We start from the raw sequence: 23,488 nt of genomic DNA on the forward strand, positions 1-23,488 counted from the left end.
TGGTTGCTGAAGAGCAACAGTGTTCCTCTTTGCTACCTCACTTACTAAAAATCAAGCTTTCCAAAATACAAAAATGGCTAGTGGCATGAGTATATGCTGTCATTGCAGCTTAAGGCTATTGGTGTGGGATAATTTTTTGACCTTTCTCTGGATATGTGCTTCGACCCAGAACTATTATTTACGTCTCGATATATAAACAAAACAAAACTTCTCACTGTTTGCGTTACGCGTGCTGTAAACTATGCAGTGTCCCATACTGTCACTCCTTTAAATAAATACTTCTTTTCAGAGTAGTTTTTTTGTTCTGTTTTGTTTTTCAATGTCACTTTTGAAAGCGTAGTGGTCGTTTAAAGTTAGAGTTAGTTGCTGCATTTTCTAAAAGTTACTCGAGCGTTGGAGGGGACCTTTTGAGTTAAAGTGAGCCGCTCACAGGCGGTGTCATCACACAAGCCTACTCATGCATTTTTCAAATTTAACTTTGCTACGGGTTAGGCGCTTTGGCTCTTTAATTTTGTAGCGTCCTTGCACAATTTCAGAATCTTGCTTATGTCTCAGCAAGAGCTAGGCATGATTTCTTTATATTTAGAAGTGGTCTCTGCATATACAGGGCTGTGAGGCAGATGAAAGTAATGCTATAAAAGCAGTCTGACTTTAACTCTGTATTTTTTTAACACTTTTGACAGAGATTTATCTGCCAAGTTATTAATGGATTCTTGGTTTTCTTGCTAAAAAAGGCACGTTTTATTTATTTCCCATTATCCTTAAACCAATCCCTGCTCCCTTACAGTGAAGAGAGGTTTCAAACAAGTGTCACTTCAGCCTACAGAGGGCCTGGTGTTTATGCACGTTGGTGCTGAACACTGCAGCTGGACCTCAGGGTGGCCAAGCAAGGATCAAGTATCACCTCTAACTGATACTGGGTCAAACGTGCTAATAGAGGAGGACTGGAGCTGCAGCTCAGTGCCAGGCTGTGCTGAACGAGAGTTCAGGGGCTCGCTCCTGTTTGATTTTCTTCATATAGCCATTGCATGAATAACTTGGACAATAATAAAATTATTTTTGAAAATATGATGAGACACCTTAAGCTAAAGGATTGACTGCGAGCATGGGGCAGTAGTGAACTTTGGTGGAATAGCTGGTAGAGTGGAATGCATTGCACACCTTGCTGATAGTAGATCTTAAATATGTATGTAAGAGCTATGGAAATAAAACACTTAGTGTTGTTTTTTTTAGAGTAATTGAGTTGGTTGCATAACATTGCTAAAACTAGCTAGACAAGTTTTAGGTGTAAATATTTTGATGTATGCTTAATGGCCTCTAAAGGAGACTTTTTTTCAGGATATGTTTCATTAGTATTATGTGAAATTAATGTAAAGTGCTTTCTGAAGTGGTGCTGTTTTTATTGCTATTGAAGTAAAGTGCTTAGTCCTTATATGTTCACTTGTGCTTTGCTGTAGATAGATGGCATCTATAACACACAATGGATCTGGCTTTTTAGCAACAAAGCCATATTTTTCTTCAGTTCAAATAGTAAGGATTTGTGCTTTTTATTTTTTTTATTTTATTGCCATGACGTTTTTCATGGCAAGGGATGTGCAGCAGTGCACGTGATACAGATACGTGTTATACAGTATAGCGATAGGCATGAGGTCCTAGGTGACCAAGTATCTATTAAGGTTTAGCTATCCCAAGTCAGCAGGAGCTGTTGTGCCATGTGTGTACAGTGCAAGTGAGTATGGACAATTTTACTAGGGAGTGGATATTATTTTATAAGTTCCCTACTTGTGTAGTAGTCACATTTTGAGAGGTGGAGGTAGCCATCTGGCAGTGTTGTATTCTGCCTTCAGCTGTGTGAGCTGAAATTCCTAATTACGTTCCTGTTTGTTGCAGAATCCAATGGGCGCTTGTTAAGAACTTGGCAACGCTGTTTTTTTCCCTCAGTACATGGCAGCTCTCTAAACGATTATTTTCTGAGTCCTCCTTTGTAGGAAGGAAATGCGTCTTCCTCCTCCCCCCTTTTATCTCTTTTAAAAAGCAGTAAACAGCAACTATGCCCTTTACTGTTAGTCATAAAACCAAAAGTGAAAAAGAAACTAGTCACCCCTCATAAATCTATATATTGGACTCATTTCAGTTTTAAAGAAGGCGTCTAGGGAGAGAGTTTGTATTCTGCAGTAGAAATGGTTAGGTTGGGGAAGAATCGTCAGAGATGCTTAAACAGATAGTTTCTTCCTTGACTGTTACCGTATTTAGGGAGGTACCACTGTAAAAAGTGAAAGCATTTTTCCCTACAGCCTTTTGATCCCTTTCTGAATAAAGGAGGCCACCAGTTGTTTCTTCCAAGAAAATATTTTGCTGAAAATATGGAATGGGCAGCCAGCCGGTGGCATCTGTGCTATGCTGTGGGGAAGGGGAATGTGGCGTTACTCCTGGGTAGCTCAGGGGTGTTGAAGTCTTGCACGTAGTCCTAAACTGGTCACCTACTGCTACTTTTGATGTATCTTAAGATCATAACAAGTTTAAAACTGCATCTGCCCACACGTTCCTTCTGGTAATAGCAAAATATTATGAATTTGGACACGTTATCCATGATTCTATCTCAGCAAAGCTTAGATTGTTTTTCTTTAGAGTCAGTAGGTACCGTTCTTCTGTTTGTGAACTATTTGTATTTCAATTCTGCCAGGCTGGACGAACACCGCACCGCTATGGAGAATGAACCGCACACAACAACATGTTCTGCATCTACAACTACTATCACCACCACCTCCACTTCTCGGACACAGCTACCACAGATATCTGTCTACAGTGGCTCTGATCGGCATGCTGTTCAGGTACTGGGCTATGAGATGTTCCTTCCTATCCTTCTGTACAATGCGTTCAAACACAGGCACTGCACAATACTCAAGATTACCGTTCCGTTCTTAAATGCTGTCCTGTTTCTCAATGTCTGACTTACTAGTTCTCAGAAAATATTGTTTACCCAAAGATATTAGAGCATTTAAGAATAGCGCTGTTAATAAAACTTTACAGAGTAACATATGATACAGCCATTCCCTTGACAAAGATAGGCTACAGGGATCCGGAGGTATTTTCCTCTGTGTAACTCTTTGCTTCATTGGATCCATTCCCCTTTGCTGTTCTTTAAATTAGTTCTGTTGGGGTTTTGTACGGTCCGCTCTCCTAGGTTTGATAACTGATTCTCACACATGCTATCCTGATCTTTGAAAAAGCAGGCCATCTTCTAGGACTTGTTGACAAGAACCTAAGAGTCTTGGATGTAGTGTTATGAATGATGCTGTATAATGGACTGCCGGGCTTTCCTTGTAAACCTGAATATATTATTTATGTGGAATATATTCTGTAACTTCGTTGAGAACAGTGGCGATGGAGGAAGTTCAGTATTATGTAATTGGTGTGCAAAGGATTTGTTTAGTTTTATTTCCTTGTAAAGGTAAACTTCAGTGTCATATCAGCAAGGTGTGTACTTTGTAATTGTAATTACCTACTGATTCATCACAGGTTATTCAGCAGGCCTTGCATCGTCCTCCTAGCTCAGCTGCTCAGTACCTTCAGCAGATGTATGCAGCCCAACAGCAGCATCTAATGCTGCAGACTGCTGCTTTGCAGCAGCAGCACTTAAGCAGTACCCAATTTCAGAGTCTGGCAACTGTACCACAGGTGAGAGTGAAGATTGCTGAAAAATAATGGTTTGCTACTTCATTCTAGAGCATTACCAAACGTAATAACGGCTTAAGTGCCCGAGCGTAATACCTCACAATAATTCACTGTTGTATTTTAATGACTTTATTCTTTTAAACTGTAACAGTACCAAACTACTTGGAGGATTTTGTCCAGTGTAACGGATGTTCCGGCAGGCGTCCATTCCATGCTTTATTGCATACATTATAATGCATCATATAAATCATCAAGCGATATAATAAATAATGCTAAAAATAGACTACTTCAATCTTCATCCCATAATTTTTACAAAAAGTTGATAAGAAAGCAATAAATAGAAATGTACCTCAGTGAAATCAAGTACGATACCAGATGGTCATTATTTTCAGTGTGTCTTGCCACACAACTGGCTGCATTTTAAGTAATGGCAAACTTCAGTTTAAACTCTGAATATGGAAATGTAGGAAGTAAATGTCAGTGCTGTGCTTTATTTCTGAAGTAAAGCTTTTAACATTAATGAGCGCTGGAGTAGACCCGTTGTGAAAACTCAATCAGTGGAAAAGATTTCCCTTGACCTCAGTTGACCTTGTATTGCGAATATGGTCCTGCAGAGATAGTTGGGTGTTAGAATTTTACAAGCAGAGATGCTAAAACAGAGTTTAAAAACTTCAGGGATATATCTCTTTGTTGTCAGAACTAGGACTGATTCTTGTACGCTCCTGGCTTCTACTTCTGTACACTTTCTATTAGATCATGGTGATATATTGATTTATCATTTTTTTTATGAAGCGTTTGTGTGTGCATATCTATGCAGTCACTGAGATGGAGCAAAGAAAATCAGGTTGGGAGAAGAGTTTGATATGCAGTCTGTTAATAGATAAATCTAAATCAGTGTCACTCTATTAATCTGAATTGCTGGAGTAAGATGCTGGCTTATATCAGATACCAGATATGCATACATAAATTACTCTAGAAAGCATGAAGGTGTTCCTTGCAGCATTTGTAAAGATTGCTTTATTTTTAGAAGATTATAGTCACAATAAAAATGATGTGAATTTGAATGATGACAGTTTTTAATGATGTCCCATTATAAGTCCTCAGCGCCATAGGTGGTGAGCTGATCAGTTAGCTGCATCATTAACAGTTTGGTAGATATCCCTTCTGGTAGTTTTTGTTCAGGTCTTAACCTGCAAGTGTCTGAATGCCTGCGAGTTGGTAGGAATTGAAGGCATTTAGCGGCCTGCAGTCGATAGGGTGGAGCGCACTTTGTTGAAAACTAATTCGGCTAAATAAAATTAACTCAGAGAAAGGGCAACAGTAGAGAGGGGTTTCTGATGGTTTATGCAATAATATGAACATCACTTAAATACTTTTTGATTTCAGTGTTTGACACGTATTCTTGCTATTTAGGCAAGCCTGTCAGGTGGGAGGCAATGTACTTCCCCCACTGGGAGTGTCACTCAGCAGTCAAGCATGTCGCAGACCTCGGTACGTAACTGAACAAAGCCCTGCACCCGTTCCCAACCCCTGCTGGTTATTGTATACTTACTTGAAAAAAACAAAAAATATTTTAATATTTAAATTTGTGTGATTAAAATTCCTATTACAGAAATATTAAATAGAAGTACAATGACACTACAGTAAGTGTTGGCTTCGCTTCCAGTGTCTGCCACTCCCAATCTGTGCTGCCAGCCAGTATTGTTGCTGGCTGGTGTTCAAGGCTTTCCTGGTCCCAGCCCACTGTTGGTGCTCTGGTGCTCGCTCGCTGAGCACCAGTGACTTTATCAGGCCACTTCAGGAATCACTCCCTAACCTTTAATCTCTAGCATGATTTCTTACTGGATTTTTCTCGTTAGTTTCTTTGATCAGCACACTGTGGTAGATAGAAATGATAACGCTGTGTCCTGGTGATTAAGTAGCACCAAATCTAAAGAATCCAAGTCATCACTCACTCACTCACGCTTAACTAATTTCATATATCTTGTATTCATTCTTTTATTGATTATCATCTTTTATCATGCATCTTGTATGCACTTGCACATACTTTATTCATATTCAAAGAATGAACTCAGGCTTCATTTATTAGCAGCTCCATGTGTTCAGCTCATGCAATATTTCTTTAAATGGCATCTTCATACATGTAATTTGCACAATCTCCTACTTACAGTTCCACAGCTGTCTCGAGTAGGCCCTTGTTTGTCCTACCGGCATCGTGCTTATCAGTCATGCCCTCAGGCTGTTCATGACTTCAGTGCATAGCTTCAGTAATTTAACTTTGTATTTTTTAAGCTTTCGTAGCATTACTTTGGCTTTCAGTTCTTAGAAGTAAAATCATTCATTCATTAAATTTAGGAGAGAAAGTCTTTAAAGAGGTTTGATCTTAAACTATCAGCATAATTGGGTTGGGGCTTCCAAGGAAATCTTTGAGTAAAGTGATGAAAAAGAGCTGGGCACTTAACTCTGTTAGACCTCTTAGAAAAAAAACCAGCTTTTGTTTGAGAAGATGCTAAAGAGAAATTGTTGAGGAGCATTTAATGCGAAACTGTAGAAAAGTTTAGTCTTCAGTAATTTTTAAATGTGCATACATAGAATGCGTAACCAAAACTTAGATATGAAGGCACAAATGAAATGTCCTGATCTTGACAAGTATTAAGCAAGTTGCATAATGAGCATCTTGGGAGATGTTACCAGTCCAGTCAGATAATACAGAAGTTTAAAGAAGCATCGGTATTAAAAGTCAAATCTTTTTTCTTCAAATATTACAAGTTTGTGCTGCGTATTCTGTAAGTCTGTATTTATATGAAGTATGTTTTTCAGATTTCGTAATATGACTGTTTATACTCATAACTACTTATTATGTACTGCTAAATGTTCCTTGCAGTTTGAGAATGAGAGTGTACAATCTTGCCAGAATCTGGTTTTATGATGTTTGGATCAAAATATTTTTGATATCTTTACAGTTCAGAGGCTTCATCTGCCCCTGCTGATTTTGTCAAAGGCTTTCTGGCTTTAGACCCTAGGGTGAATGAATATCCATGACAAAAGCAATATTTTTGTTTCCTTAGATTAACCTCTCCACCTCTCCTACACCTGCACAGATAATAAGCCGTTCACAGACCTCCAACACCACCAGCAGCAGTATTACCCAACAGACTATGTTGCTGGGCAGCACCTCTCCAACCCTGAGTGCAAGCCAGGCTCAAATGTATCTCCGAGCTCAAATGGTAAGTTTTGGCCTTAAAATCTTTAGACTCTTTTTCTCGTTTGTTTTCCAAAACTTTACTGTGTCATTTTTTATTTTGTTTCTGTGAATGATTCATATCTATTTTCTTTAGTTCCAGGTAGCATTGACAATTTGGTTTCTAGTTTTGTGAATAAATATGTTTTGGAACAGTGTGGACCTCAAAGGACCAAAAGGACTGCCGTAACTTAGTTCTCTGAAGTTTGAGTGTTTTTTCGTTGGCTGGTTGGTTGTCTTTGGTTTTTAAAGGCGTGGTCGTACTACAATTATTAAACTGATAAAGCATGGGAAAAATATAAGAAGAGAGTATCTGTCTTTTCTTCCTGGCTATAAAAAGGGCATGCTTGAGTCTGTCTATATTCTGGGTAGATTTTCCTAATGCACTGCTAACATTCAGAGTTCAGACTTTTGATTAGCGTTTTCTTATACTTAACTAAGATTGTTCTTTGTTGGATTCTCGTCTCTAGAGTTTGAGTTGGATTTATAGCTTTCGTTCTCTTTGGAGTAATATGAAAGTCATTAGATTCTTGCAATTTCCTGTCAATGTGGCACTTCCATTTTTAGAAGAGGAGTTTCTTTCCTAATGGGCTGGTTCTGAAAAATCTGTTTAGTGTTTTGTTTGTTTGTTTGTTTGTTTTTTAACTTTAACACTTTCCATGGTTCAAATAGATGACCTTTTCTGCAGTAAGCTTTGTATCAGTTGATTCTTACAACATGTGGAATTTCATGGAAATTACTGAGGTTGTACATAAATGCCCAGGTAGTGATCAGTACGTGGTCAAAGCCAAAGATATTTTTTATTGCTTGCATGAGTTTATGACCAGGGCTTTCTAAATTTTCACGCTCAATTATATAACACGGGAAAAATCACTGTTACGCTACACTGAGATTTGGAGTCAGAGGTCAGAGACCCTAGGTGCAGGCATGTGTTCTTGCAGGAATGGCATTTATGAAGTATGTTTAGGAGAAGTGATCCTTTATTCTCTCTCTGAGATTTTTGCATAGACTTGTGCAGTAATGGTATTGGGCTCTGTTGAACATCTTTGTCTGTTTGATTTCCTACACGTTTACTGAAAAAGTAGTATAACTTCAAGATAAGGATTTAAGGCACATATTATCGCATGTTATACTATGAAAAGCTGTTTATTAATTTACTGAGAAAAAGCTTTCTTGAGTCTTCAGTTTGCAAGTAAACCTAGGTGTTGAATACACCCAGTATTATTTAACAGCAGAAGGTTATGTATGTATTCCATGGCACTGCCTTTTGTATGAATGAACACCTTAGTAGCTGAAGTACTGCTAGGGGGGATTGCTTTTCTGTTACTAACACTTTTTCTCAAGGACATGGGGTTTTTTGATACAGTTTTCCTATTCATTTACACTAAATTTTCCTCCAGACTCTCAATGTCAAATTCCTTGCTTATGTCAATAACTGTCTTCCCCTGGCCCCCAGCTTTGAGAGAGAAGCTTTGCTCTACCCGTTTCCATTTAGAACAGTACTACAAGATCATTTTGCTAGCCTCAGTGATGGAGCGTATCATACCTCTTTCAATCTTCCACTGTTTCTAGCTAGCATATCAAAACTCATATTTGTATTCATTGTCAAGGCCTTCCATTTTGTGTAGAAAGGTCAACTCTCATCTCCAGTTAGCTCATAGCGCCAGCCTTCATCACAAGCTTGACCTCCCTTCAGATAAATACCTTCATACTTTCTCCCAAGCTGCTGCTTGCAGTTGAGATCTCTTCAGAAATCCGGAAAACTCATTGAGGGTCTCTCTTCAAAACTTTCCATAAAGCTTGTCTTTGCTATATTGCCTGTAAAGAAATTGATGACAATTGGGATGTTGATATTTTAAAATTACTAATTGGAGGTTCTTTGAATGAAAATTAATTAGCGTAGCAGAAAAAGAAAGTTGTTATATCAACTCTGCTTATTAAATAACGTTTTAACAGATTGAAGAGATTTTCTAGATTTTCTTTCTTTATTATTGTAGATATTGGACTGATCTTTTGACTTTTGCCTTTATTTCGCCCATTTCACTCCCATTGGTATGGGAGTGAAAGCCTTTTTTTTACAGTACTTGTATGGCAGGTGATGCATGTGAAAGATATTTTTCTGAAAACATCGAACAAATATCTTAATTATTGTCTTGTGTTATTTATTAACCGAAGCTACTGCAATAAACTGCTTTTTGAATAAATTTATCTAAAAGCAAAAAAAGTAAATATTAGAAGCTGTATATCACTACATGCAATTCATGTAGTTTAATTTCTTTCACATGTTTCAAAGTTTCAGTCTGTTATCTGACTTTATTTTCTTTCTTAACAGCTTATTTTCACTCCTGCTACCACTGTGGCTGCTGTACAATCTGATATTCCTGTTGTCTCATCATCTTCCTCATCTTCCTGTCAGTCTGCAGCTACTCAGGTGAGCTTGTGAAAGTTTGTTAAATGTGTGTCCAGTACGGTGGGCCAAAACTGAGACGTAAGGAAATGTTGGGCTTAAGTTTTACCTGCTTATAAAAGTAAGAAATGGGTGCTGTTTCTCTACATCTTCAGAATCTTCTGTTTACCATCATTGTACACATTGATATATAATTACACATGACACACAAATAATACGCGTTGATAAATAATTGATTTCTGTGAAGTCAGAATGAGGTAAGTTTTGTGTTTTACGATGGTAATTACTTTGTTGCAAGAAAAGAGCGAGCTTTCCGTAGCTCATCTAGAAATAGCTATGTTCGAGGTGCTCCTGTATATGCCTTGATTTATTGTGCAGGAATGCATTCCTGGAGAGCTCACAAGTTTAATTTTTGTACTTAGATTATTTTCAGTCTGGAAATCGTCAGATAATTTCTTCAGATAATTTTACTATGTTCATTGTGTTTTAACTTTACAGCATAGACTAATCCTATATGTAATTCATATTTCTCTGTTACTGTTCATCACTGTTGCTTGTCCTGTAGGTGAGACTACATAGAGAACTGAAAAGTATCAAAGTCTTCAGTAGTATCAGGGTGTTGATGAAACCAAAATCTAACTTCACCGTCTTTGCATGTCTAAGTGATTCAGGCACAATGGATTTTGATGCTTATGGAAACCCATGATTTCCATGCTGGGTCAGGGTTGGCTATAATACCATATGAGATGGGTTGAATTTCAGATTCATTTCAGATGTTACTGGAGATGCTATTCCACGTTCACTGGAATGAATGAAATGGCTGGAAAAATAGTGTTTGTATTTTACTACGTGCAGTAAATTGCCGTTGCGCATATGCCACTTTCAGGTAACATGAACAGATGACAGTATGATGAAAGCACAGCTGTCACTGTTTCAGCTGCAGCTGGGACTGCTCACGCGTCTGAATATCAGTCCTTGGAGTTTCAAGTCAGACCTTCAGAAAGTGAGGAACAGGCAATTAATGATCACCCATGAAAAACTTTAGTTCAAATGTCTTGTCTGCTGTCACACTGTGTTTTTTGTGACAGATGTAGGCACAGAATCTGTGTTTTCTAAGCCAGCATTCACTGTCTTTAACTGAGACCCATGTCCCTGCAGCTACTAAGTAAAAATGAGAAGGTTAACCTTTATTATAATTCCAGTCAGCTCAGAAGTGATCATTTTTATATGTAAATGTGGGATCCCAGATACATCACTTCAGCTCTTCATAATTAGCCCTCATATATATTAGTTTGAATAATTTCACATTATCAGCAGAATTAGTATCATCGCTTCACTGGTTAACATATTCATACGTGATCTGGAAAAATGTATGATGCAATGCTAATCACTAGAGAACCCATTAGTGACTGTCTTCCACTGTGAAAATGAATGTTTATTCCTGGCAAAGTTATTTTCTTAGGCAAGACCTTCCCTTCTGTCTCACAACAGTTTCTTTAAAAACATTTGGTGATGGACCTTGTTTGGAAATCTTTAGGAAATCCAGACTACAGCAAGTGGATCAGCTCTGTCCTTGTGTTTGTTGATCTCTTCAGAGGATTCCAATAGATTTGTGAGGCACTGACTTTCCTTTACAAAAGTCATATTGCCCATTTCCCGTTATGGCGTCTTTGTGTGCTTACTAACTTGGTTCTTTATTATAGTTCTAATGATCTACTAGATCTTATTGGAGATATGAGATTTACTCATTTGTAGTTCTATGGATCTCCCTGAAACGTTTTTGAAAATTGGCATCAAACTAGTCACCTTCCAGTCCTCTTGTGTCAACCTTTATGCAGTCAAAGTGAGATCTTCTGCCAGTGAGTTGAATTAGTGCACCTTTCTGGAAGGTGTTTGAGTCTTTTTTTTTTTTTTTGCCTTTTCTGGACCTTTGCTTTCAGTTTGATTTAAACACGGCTTTACAGTTTCTCCTGTATGTTTTCACTTACTTTCTCAGCACATATAGGATTTTCTTTTCCTTCTCTTTCCCTTTTGCTTGAATATTCAGTGAAGCAAACTGCATGCTGTGAGAATTTGAGTCTAACAGGGGTCCTGCTTTCAGTGTAGTATAGGGTAGATTGTGAGAGCTGGACTTTTTTTTAATCACTGAATCCTGATAAAAGGGCGTGGTAAAGCCTTTGTCCCGTTGCTTCCAAAATTTCAGTTAACTTAGGGCTTCCCATGTTGAATAGACTCTTCTTAACTGCTGAAACAAAGTTAGAGTCTCTCGTTAGTATGCCTGTGGCACTATGCAGATTTTTCATGATTGGGTCTGGCAGGTCAGATATGATATCCTTGATGTGTTGGAGTGCGGCCTTCAAAAACACGCAGATTGGAATAGGGTGATTCTTTTGGACTTTTGTGATCTTCAGGAGTGGCAGTGTTAAATTTGAAGCATCTTGATTAGCATAAGCAGTTAGCCCCTTACTTACAGGAACACCGGTGTTCTCATCCCTGTTGTTTTATTTGCCCAAACATTTGTTTGGACTTTTCTCTTAGTCTGCAGGCGTTTTGATTGCCATCTCACCAGAGAAAAGTGATGCTTTCTTGGAAGCTGGTTCATCTTCTCTTCTAGTAGTCTTCTGTAAAGATGGTTAATCCTGTGTAATAGCTTCAGGGTAGCCATTCGTCATCTGTGATGTCTTGTTGGCAGATCCACAGGAGCTTCGGCTTTTTAACTTGCTTGGTGCCTGTGTTTGTTTGACGGCGCTTTCAAGCTTTTCTGAGAACTCTCTCTGTGCAAATTGAACAACCAAAGAACAACGGTTATTTTTAGTATTAGGAAATGTGGTCTGAGTCTTTGCTTCCTTTTTGGCAATATGAAGGCCTTAAAGATGTGTAGAGGTCCACTTTGCACAAGTCTGCCTGACTCTACAACCGATCAGCTTCCTGAGACATTTTTGCAGAGGGATGGTAGAACCTTACCCCAGACTGTAGAGCATTGTTGTGAGAGTTGAACTGCTGTGGTGGCCCCACCAAACTCAAGGTGTTGCTTCCTCTCTGTGTTCTGTATAGCCCTACTGCCAGATGCTGTTAACCTCCGTTGTCTAGCAGGTTCTATAGCAGCAATGACACTGCAAAGATCCAGTTTCACCCAGTCAGTGATGCACTGGGAAAGTGTTAACATTGGTCCGCTATATGTTTTTTTATCCTATGTTAAATACGTCCTTGTGGTTTCAATTGGCTGGGCTTGGAGAAAGAGAAACGTCTTTATTGACCATGTAAGCAAATCTGAGCAAATAGGCAATCCCGGTTATTTAAAAAATGTGTATTTGTTATATCTATATATATTACATTTAGCTAGGATGTTTGTGAAGGAAAAGCATAGTGATTTCCTAGTATCTTTTCCGTAGAGAAACATCGCAAAGAAACTCAAGTTCATAAGTGGTTAGCAGTATCTCAGGAGAACACCTACCATGTCCAAAACTGACACTTTTCTTCTGCTTTTTCTTCTTCGCTTCTGTTTCCATGTATTTCTTCTTTTTGTGTCTTTCTCCTATGTGTGTCCTGGACATCTTGGATTGGTTACCTTAACTGATAAGGTGTGCTGAAGTCTGATATGTGTTCGCCAACATAGGATTGCAATAAATGGTGCATGCGAGCCAATAAGGAAAAAAATACTATTGTCTTCAGAACAGGGTTTGAATGTGTCCTGTAACACAGGGAGCAATGAAAAATAAAAGGTCAGCTAGCTGTTCGTTATACGAGTACTAACTGTTTGCTGAATGAGACAGGGATTATGTAGTGAAAACAGTGGATGGTGGTCATGATTAGTCCTCTTTTTCATGTAAAGGATGATGTAAGTTAGTGCAAAAAAGGCAGTCTTTTTCCTTGAATTGACATTCTGGCTCAGCATGTAGGATTGGAAAGTTAGGGCTGTGCTATACAAAATCTGGCTATGGTATAATGGGCATTAGTAAAAATAATCACTGACTGATTTGCATTTCAGAAGGCCTACTTTTTGTTTTATGTGACATTGGAGGTATCATAATGAAGAGGCAAATTAATATTGCTGTGGAAATGAAGGACTCTCGACTGTAAGACGTGGATAGCATACAGCATATTCCGGTCCCAGTGTCTACCCAAGGCTCTGGTTTAAGTTAATAATCTCAGCAGACATACTTACAGCCTACTGCACTCCTACAGCATCTGTATAAAATATAAAATTGTATTTACTCAAGATGCTTTGTTGTTCACTGTAAGGGCACAGTAATAGTAAAAAAAGAAAAAAAGATACATTTTAATTCGTGTTAGTGTAATGAACAATTTCCATTTCTTTCTTTTAAAAAGTTCAGGAAGAGACTATATTTCCTTTATCACTGAAGTGATTTAAGATCACTATTCTTCTCCAGATTTTGTGACTTACAAGATAACTTGATGATAAGCAAATTGTTTAACTTCTCAGTTATTTTGATAACATGGGATGAGAAGTGTTGTATAATGTTAATTATTTGCTGTTTTAGCTTGGATGCTTCTTAGACATCTATATGTATTACATTTGGTTCGTTTCCCAGGTTCAGAACTTGACCTTGCGCAGTCAGAAGTTGGGTGTATTGTCAGGTTCACAGAATGGCCCACCAAAGAGCAGCAGTCAAACTCAGTCACTGTCTCTGTGCCCTAATAAACCTGTAACCAGTACCAAGGGCAGCCAGCCAGATTCCTCAGAAAGCAATAGAAAAGGCGAGAGCCCAACTCCAGAGTGTCGGAGCACACCAGTCACACGGACACCAAGTATACATCAGTTAATAACACCAGGTAGGATGAAAACGAAGCTATAAAAAAAGTTGTGTTTTTTTTTTTTTTAAAAGTGTTTTGTCTTTTATGGTTCACAGTGATGGAATGCCTCCAAAGTCAACTGACTTTGGGGGTCTTCTATAATCAGTGGATTATTTTCTATATTTGTGGTACTATAAGTAATATACGCTTGAACTACTTATGCCACTTTGGAGTAGAGGCGAGTGGTGAAGGAAACAGGAGAAGTACGGAATGAAAGGGTGCCAGAGTAGAACTGGAAAAAGAGATATGTCCTGACTTTCTAGAATAATTATTCTTTTTTTTAACTCATTGCTGCAGCATGAGCATTCAAGAGCTCTGTCTTGTCAGAACAACTTTCACACCAAATACTCTTATAAATCCATAGGTTACTGTGCCCCAGAATCTGATGTTTTATAATTTAATTAAAGATGCATCTTAACAAATGAGTCTGACAAGTGGAAAGTAAATCAAGATAAGCATGCAGTTGCATACACATTTATGTAACATTTTAGCTTCCTTGTATTCAAAGAGTAAGTGTTTTCTCGACAATTGATCTGAGAATTCAGAGGATCCAGCTTGGCTTATTGCCAGCTTTTAGAGAAGCTGTCAGCCTTGAGAGGCAGACATGCTTGAGTTGTTGAACCCTAATGTTGTTAGAACTTGCTTCTATAAAGAAGATCCATCTTTCCTAACAGAATCAATAAAGAGACATGAATGACTTGTTTCTCAAGTGGAAAAGACAAAGCAAGAAAAGGCTTGCATGTGGAGGAAAATGTGTGTGTGTGCTCATACACATGTGTTTCCATGCACCCAAGTTCCACGAGGAACTACTTGCAAGTCAGTGGTTCACTCAGAGATGATGCGATATCTCTGGAAGTTGCACTGTTTTTGGGCGCATAACTTTCAGTTTGTGTTCAAGTGCAGGTAAACACTTGGTAAGGTTTTGATTCATACTGAAGTGTTACGGAATTTTTTTTTTAGAGTCTCTTAAAATCATATTGCCTAAATTTTAACTTAGCAGTTATTTCCACCTCACTCTGTTTCAAAGCAAGTGTTGAGTGGAATTCTTGAATAAAAGATAAGGCTCGATCAGCAGTAATCTTAGAACTAACACCAACAAGATAGATGTAGATAATTATACTTACACCTATATAAAAAGTATGTATATGTAAAAAGCGTAGTTTTGTTTATTTATTCATTGGTGCAGTTTGCTTTGGAAATTGATATATTCCTTAACAAATTGTTTCTGTGCACTGTATCCTGTCAAAGAAGGTATTTCTACCCATATGTCACTAGGGTTGACAAAGTTTTTTCTGGTCTGGCTTATTTAACCAAAATAAAAACTTCTTTCTTTTAATATTTTTAGCATTTTCCGAAGTTAAGTAAATACTAATTGTCGGTTTCGTTTTTCTTTTCCCTCACAGCTTCATATTCTCCAATTCAACCTCATTCTTTAGTAAAACATCAGCAGATCCCGCTTCATTCTCCACCTTCAAAGATTTCCCATCATCAGCTGATATTGCAACAGCAGCAGCAAGTCCAGCCAATCTCACTTCAGACTTCTGCTGGTCAGGACCCCCCTCCATCACAGCACTGTCTACCCCTCACAAGCCATGGTCTTCCTCCAGTTCCCAGCAGTGTCCAGTCTCAGCATTGCTCACCTATTCACATCCATCCTCCGCCTCTAACACTATCTCCTACTCCATCCCAGTCAGCTCAGCAGTCAGTAGTGGTATCTCCTCCACCTCCCCATTCCCCTAGTCAGTCACCCACAATAATTATTCATCCTCAAGCACTTATTCAGTCACAGGCAAACTCCCTTGTGCCAACGGCTCTTCAGCCAGAGCAGACTGCTCCTCAGCAAAGTACTAGCAGTCCAGTTCGACCAATTGCACAGCCTCTCAATCTTCCATCGCATCTTCCACTTTCATCTTCCCCAGCTGTACATATAGGACCAGTAGATCAGCCCAGCTTAGTTTCCCCAGGCCAACAGATAGTGCCCTCCACACCACACCAGCCGTATTCAGCCTTGCAGTCTGCACCTATCCCACTTGCAGCTCCTCCTCAGCTGTCAGCATCTTCAACCCAGATTCAACAGCTGCCATTGCAGTCTGTGCAGTCCTTACAAGTGCAGCCTGAAATTCTATCCCAGGGCCAAGTTTTGGTTCAAAACACTCTGGTTTCTGAGGAAGAACTTCCTGCTGCAGAAGCTTTGGTCCAGCTGCCGTTTCAGACTCTTCCACCACCACAGACTGTTGCAGTAAATCTTCAAGTGCAGCCATCGGTACCAATTGAAACTCCAGTGGTAAGTGCTCAGAAACTTTCTTCTGATTTTAATGTGAAATTGAGAATGAAAAATCCTCTCTTTTTATCTCTGGCCATAGACAATACCAGAGTCAACCAAATCTATGAAAATACCTGTTCTCTAAAACCTTCTTAGTTGGGAAAGCTGACATTAAACTGTGACAGAGAGAGGTGAACACAGTTAGATGTGTAGAAGTTGTGCTTTGGGATTCCAGTTTTTTGAAATTAATCTTCTTGCTGTCTTTGCAGAATTTTTTTTACCATTGTAAAAATTAATTTGTTATGGGGACATGGAGTAGTTAAGTGCTGCGTCAACAAACTTTAGGCCAGTGAAATACTAGAAACCTTCATTCTTTATCCTCAGGTTCTCTAAAAGGCTGTAAATCTGGCCCGTTGACTTGAGAGGGAGCTAAGCCAGGTGCTAGACAAAGGATCAGAAGAAATCCTAGTGATTACTAAAGTGAGTTTTAAGGACAAAAAAAAATTTTTCTCTCAATCATTCTGGATCATCACTCCGGAATATCAGCCAAGAATCACAAAAATGCAACTCTTCTCTCCTAAAAACTTACTACTTAATGAAATTGGAACATACCTAAATTTAAAAAAAGCAAGTATATGTCAAAATTACTTTTGAGAAGTACACCATATGGACTATGAATTTTTGTTTACTTCTTAATGTTAATGCAAATATAGGCAACCAAAATTTTGAGTAGGAGTCATCTATATACTAGGTGTAAAGCAATAAAGCAGATTCTTAAGATACCTGAGTTCTGGGTAATTTTTGTCCTGCCACAGCTCTTTGCCTTAACAGAATAGGGGAACTTTTAATTCTGTTTTGATGTTTCTAATCTCTGCTCTTTCTTTTAGTTCAATGAACTAGTTCTCAAGGAACTCTGCAGTTCTTAACTGAAGATTTTAGCTTCACTCACTCTCCTGTGAGCTAAAACGATCTGCAGTGAAATGTCAGTGAAAAGCAGTGAAATAAAATGATCTGCAGTTACTACTAACAATTAAAGTGATATTACTAAGTTTTAGTGGTAGCATGCTAATGAGATTAATGTGAGCAGAAGAATTAACAGCTCTTGTAGGTTTTCTTCAGGATATCAACAGAAGAAGGGAAGGTTGTGCGCTGATTATTTTTAAGTGGTATTTAGAAGGTCATGATAATCCCAACCGTCTGATATTTCATGCAGAAGTTAGGCAAAAGAATAGAAGCCGGGTGTGCTTTTGACAAGGTGATATTTTACATCCTAATCTGCTAAACTGGCTGTCAGTAAATCGCATCAATTTACTTTTGTAGCTTGAGGAAAATACCTTATAACCTCTTCGCTAATGTCTGATAATTTTGGCATACTCTCCTGAAATACTCAATTATACTTCTGTATAAGATAGAAAACAATATGGAGACTTCTATATTAGTCAAGGATTAAGTGATACTAGGACTCCAAACTGATGTGTTTCCTGCTTCCAGTTCTGACGTACTAATTTGGAGATGTACGAGCTTCATGTGAACCTTTATTCTTGGATATTTAATGGTAAATTATTTACCTTAATTAGAAGCAAAAAGTTGTATTAACTGAGACTTATGCAGATCCAAACTCTCAAAATACTTTTGTATTCTGATATGAATACATTCATATCCAGTCTTCTATAGCATTATCCCATCTGTAATGCAGACAGTCCCTCTTTTTTTCCTTCTCTTCTTTGTGAAACTAGAGCAACAATAAGGATAGCCTTTTTTTTGAGTACAGTTTCTCTTGTTTTCTTTCTCTGATGCCACTATGTCCCTAGCAATTATAAGGAATAATCTTGTGAAACTGCCATTCTCTTCAGGATGAATTTTTCAAGGATTTGTCTGGTTGACTGGCAAATGTATATTAAGCAACTTTCAGGAACTTGTAGCTTTGTCAACTTTGGGTGGATTTTAATGGAAAAGATAAATACTGTACCTCTTCTATTAGGATGACTTCCTAACGGGACTTCCAGACCCGTTGCGATAGTTCTGTACCAAGGTTGGAGAGCATGAAGTTTTCTCTGCAACAGTATCAGCTTGTGATATATACTTCATTTTAAATTTTAGTCTGTATGGTTAACAGCTGGCAGAGTTTATGAACTGATAATATGGTGTTCAGCATTTCAGCTGAAATTTATCTAAATTCTTTAGTCAGTTTTATTGAAATTGCCATTATGTTATAAAGCTTGCGTTTCGCTGAAGTCTTTAAAGGACAATAAGTAAGCGTGTGCGTGTATGTGTAAATAAAAATACAGTGAACTATAAAGATAAGGCATGGAAAAAGTCAGTTGATTTCTCTGGACTGTTCAATAGGAGAATTATGCCTATGTTTTAGAATTCTGCTATTTGTAACAAAATACTTCAGTTTTGTTCTCATAATAATCATGATGTCCTCAGAGCCCATTGATTTGTATGCAGTTTGGTAACTTGTATTTTATTATGAGATTCGTATATTTTAACACTTCAACTGATAATTTGTTAAAAAATATATATTTATGCAACTCTTTCAAGGTATTAAGATAGAATGGAAATCTCTCTAAAGCGCTAGTTTGTTGGATGCAGATTTACCAAGTGGAGAATGTTTGTGAAGAAGAGATGCCTGAAGAGTCTGAATGTGTCCACATGGTTAGAACACCTACGCCACCGACACTGTCGCCACCAGCCATAACCTTGGGGAATGGAGAGGCGCTTACTTCGGAAGAGCCCTTGTCAGGTGAGAACAAACGTAAAACTAAGATAGCTTTTCTACTTAAAACCTTCTAGTAGCCATTGATACGCTAAAGTAAAAATTTGACTTTCATCTATTTTTATAGTTTAGTAGAATCATTTTTAAGTAAAAGCAGCCGTGTGAAGTATTGGAAATCAATATGATAGAATGAACAATTCAGTTTTAAAAGCATAACTTACATACGTGTTGGTATGGCATGTATCGTAGAAATCCTTTATCTGGGCTCTGAAGCATATACTTCTAAAATACTAAAATTTTAATAGTGGTATCAATCTCCATTTGCATTTTAAGTCTAGCCTGTATGCTGTGGGCAAAATATGCAGGTTGATCTTTCGTGAAGATTTGTTTGCAGGATTGGAAAACGCTGTCAGGATGGTCTGCTGCATTGTATGATTCTCTTTGGCATCATTTTTTGATATACCACAAAAAGGAGCTGTTCTGATGCAAAAAAAAAAAAAGTACAATTTTTTGATTTTTTTCTTCAGTGGATTGTTTAAAAAAAAAAACAAAAACAAAAACACCACCACCAGCAAAAAAAAAAAACTTGCCAGTATCAATTTTTGTGCTGCAAAAAGTAGAAACTTGCCCTGATGTACTGAATATACTCAATTTTTGTTGAAGCCAATAAGACAGTAGACCACATTATCAGTTACAGACATTCAGTGTGTTGTTCTGTGCTGATCAGTTCCTGGAATAAATGAGATAGAGGACAAAATACTCATTTTTCGTCAAAAAACCGTGGTAACAAATGTCTGAATCGAACAGTATGTTTACTGGAGGTAAAAGCCAGCACTTTCCAAAATCAAGTACACATACTCTTTCCTTACCAAAGGAGCAGTATGTGGTGTAGTAGGTTCTTTTGCAGATATATGATACTGCCTGTATTTCCAAAGTATTTTTTAGAAAAATCTGGATTTAAGCAGAAAGTCTTGTGTGTGTACATATATATTTATATATATACAACATATACATGTATATATTTATATATGTACACACACAAAACTTTGTACATGATTCCCTATATGCATATACATGCATATATGGATTTTAAAAGTTCATATATATGCACATACGCTGCCATAGATGTGTGCAATGTCTCTCAGAATACTTGGAGGAACGACCTTTCTAAATTTGGGCTCCTGTAGCTGGGTTTCTCTACCAGCAGCTGGGTGCTTAGTGGCTTGATGCCTCATGTATTTGTGACCTTACAGGTTATTGAGGCTGCAAAGTGTCCCTGAAGAAAGAAAAACTTCTCTTTAGAAATGTTGGCTGTAGAAGTGGGTTTGGTTTTGTTTTGTTTTTACATTTGGTGTGGTGGTCAACTGTGGTTGCAGTTAGGTGCTGAGTAAAGGGAAATGATGTAAACTTGAGAACTATTTGTCTGCAGAATAGTCAATCAAGGCACATCACCTTGTTTTGAAGGTAAAGTCTATAAACAATAGAGGAAAAATCTTAGGAGGATCACGGATGCAGAGCTGGAGGTGTTTATCATCTATTCTTTCTAGAATACTGAAAGAATGATTGGAAAAAAGTGATAAAAATGTAACATTTTGTTATTTCTTTCAGAACATGCGGGACTGCCTTCAGGGACATCGTCAGTCGGTGCCTCAGTAATTAAATCTCCATCTGATCCTTCACATTCCTCTATTCCACCACCGCCTCTTTTGCTTCCAGCAGCGACGACAAGGAGCAACAGCACATCAATGCCCAATAGCATTCCTAGCCTAGAAAATAAACCTCCACAGGCTATTGTTAAACCACAGATACTGACCCATGTTATTGAGGGCTTTGTGATTCAGGAGGGGTTGGAGCCATTCCCTGTAAGTTTAAAAGTTGCTATGTTTTTTTTTTTTTTTTTTTACTAATAATTTTTAAAGATGATGTTATTTGTGGCTACTAGCTATTTAGGTCTTTAAACCTTGAATAATTTTTCAGACCTTGTGGTTGAACTTTTTTCCCCTGATTGGTAGCCTGTTTCTTGAAGTACTGCGGTATGCCTGTGTCTTGTTTGCATTGTCTTATGTATATACAGTTGGAATTCATGCTACTGTTTGGCTTGCCTGTATCACTGGATGACAGTGTACTAAATGAAAACAGCGACACAGTCGAATGCGTCTGTTATCTACAAAGAAATGATTTTAGTCTAACATTTGAGATAGCGTTGTTTTGTGTTTGTCTGTCTCCTAGATACCTTAGTAATACCTTAATTTAAACCTCTGACATGAGTCTTAGTATATAGTACCGCTTTCATGTTAAAATATCGTATGTAACGCACTGGCAAGCCTCTTGCCGAGAGTGGCGTGATTAGGACTGTATCTGGTAAGAATTACACTGCTGAAAATTTAAAATCCACAAATGGCCAACTGAAAACCTATGAGCCTCTTTTTTTAAAGGGTGGGATTTTCTGCCTTACTAATTTAAAATAGCTCTCATTTTCCTATTTCTTCATTTCTCTATATTTAATGTGGTTTCTTCCTGCGTTAAATGTAATTTTGATCAAGCTTGTCAAAGTAAGAACATGTCCTTGTATTTGTTGGAGAAAACACATATACACCTTTGGCACTATATAATAATGGTTTGTTGATAAAGAATGGGAATTGCGATGTTGGGCTCAGTTACCGCTGATGAATAGTAAGTACTGTTTTCTGTTATTAACTGTTCAGTTAATCATTGTTGCTTTGCTTTTACTGTAATAGGTAAGTCGTTCATCTTTGCTGGTAGAACAGCCTGCAGAAAAAAGATTGCTAGTGGAGGGTCAAATCATGAGTGTTATGTGTGTGGAATCAGACTTGCAGAATACAAAACATGCAGACAACTCATCGGACACAGAGATAGAGGATATGATTGCAGAAGGTTTGTAGTTCTGTTTAAATATCCATTCTTCCCTTCAGTTCTGTATATATTGCAGAATCTCATCCTGTCTGTATAAGTGGAATCTTTCTCCAGTTCTTTCTACTCTCTCTAATGGAAATTATTTTCAAATGCTTATAGCTAGCTACACATCATAACAACAACTGCTATAGATGCACACAAATATCAAGAAACTATGCACTTTTTTTTTCCTCAGAATAAAATGCTCTTTAGCACAGCTCATTAGCTAAAAATCTCTTCAGTAGAGTTCCTCATGCAGTATCTGACGTAGTCATAATCATGGATTTGTTAGAACCAGGCAATCAAGTATTTTGGATGTGTTATATGCCACTATCATTGTTGAAGCTCGAATGTAGGTACCCTCATGAATACTATCAGATGGAAATTAAACTTGACCTCACCCAGAAAAAAAACAGATTATTCTTTAACTCTTTGCATAAATTCAGCCAAGATTTTAAAGTCCAGAACTTCTGTGCTGCCTCTGGATTTTTCTGCTCCGTAGCTTGAAAGGTCAGACAGCAGCTGTTTTTGGTGATCTGTTTAAATTTGTCTTAAAGTTCTTTCCATAACTCTTACTTTCTATCTCATTTGCAATAATTCCTTTCCCTCTTTCATATCAAAACTGTAGTGAGCAGGATAACAAAGGGCAAATACAGCAGGAGCGGCAGTAACCCTGACTCTGGTATACAAAATGAAGCTGCAGGACTGTGTTGGGGCAGTGGCTGGAAAAGGGTCCATACTTGGGACAGTGTCCTGAGCAGTAAGAAGCACGCTAGACTGTGCTTCAGTTATTTACATACTGTTAGTTTGTCTTCCCACTGTAACCAGTATCAATTGTCACTTAGTTAAAATAGTCCATAATATTCCTTTTCTGATCTTTTCCCATAAGGACTTTCAAGATATAGCCACACCAACGACAATTTGTTAGTTACTCTGGTTTCTGTCTTGGTAAACGGCGTTGAAGCGCAATAGGAAAATTGGTTGTTTCATTGTGTGTCTTAGTGAGAAAATTAGCTCAAAATTCAGTCTTTTAGATTACTAAATTTTGATACGTTATTATAGTAGTAATGGCTTACTACTTTTACTGCTTACAAGTCAAGGATTACAGACAGTGGATAAAAACCTTGTTTTCCAAAGCATTCTGAGCTCAAGAAGAGTTATGTGTTGATAGTGAAGTTAAGTAAATGCTGTTGGATTTTTGCTTAAGGCTGATTTACTTTACAGTTCAGGTGAGGCATATCTTGATGCTTAAATGAACGATACGTTATTACTTGTAGTACTGATTTTAGTAATAGCTGGCTTAGCTTGGAAATACATCACTGAAAGGAAATATCGATGGGTTGCAGTTCTGCTGTATGTTAGGGTAGCATCTGTGCAAAGAAGTCAGAAATAAGTATCTGAAAATAAAACACAAAACAGGATTTTCTAGATTATGACTGATTGTGTGGTTGCATT

At 37.8% G+C, this 23,488-nt stretch overlaps 1 protein-coding gene across 9 annotated transcripts in view; it reads left to right on the forward strand.

Moving 5' to 3' along the window:
* PHC3 (polyhomeotic homolog 3) overlaps window positions 1-23,488 on the forward strand; it is a 35,221-nt gene that overhangs the window by 713 nt on the left and 11,020 nt on the right. For 4 of the 9 annotated variants that reach the window (XR_011142848.1, XM_068954475.1, XM_068954479.1 and 1 more), the window contains exons 2-11: window positions 2,684-2,831; window positions 3,520-3,678; window positions 5,089-5,166; window positions 6,744-6,902; window positions 9,249-9,347; window positions 13,877-14,117; window positions 15,542-16,422; window positions 18,997-19,147; window positions 20,729-20,982; window positions 21,859-22,015. Coding sequence is in view for 6 of the 9 variants with exons in the window: in XM_068954475.1 (XP_068810576.1) it covers window positions 2,706-2,831; window positions 3,520-3,678; window positions 5,089-5,166; window positions 6,744-6,902; window positions 9,249-9,347; window positions 13,877-14,117; window positions 15,542-16,422; window positions 18,997-19,147; window positions 20,729-20,982; window positions 21,859-22,015 (2,305 nt within the window). In the remaining 3 variants the exon portion in view is untranslated. The remainder of the gene's footprint in view (window positions 1-2,683; window positions 2,832-3,519; window positions 3,679-5,088; window positions 5,167-6,743; window positions 6,903-9,248; window positions 9,348-13,876; window positions 14,118-15,541; window positions 16,423-18,996; window positions 19,148-20,728; window positions 20,983-21,858; window positions 22,016-23,488) is intronic. The other 5 variants (XR_011142850.1, XM_068954476.1, XR_011142849.1 and 2 more) reach the window with 3 other exon arrangements.

Source organism: Struthio camelus, chromosome 9 (assembly GCF_040807025.1).
Source record: "Struthio camelus isolate bStrCam1 chromosome 9, bStrCam1.hap1, whole genome shotgun sequence".
Taxonomy (NCBI): domain Eukaryota; kingdom Metazoa; phylum Chordata; class Aves; order Struthioniformes; family Struthionidae; genus Struthio; species Struthio camelus.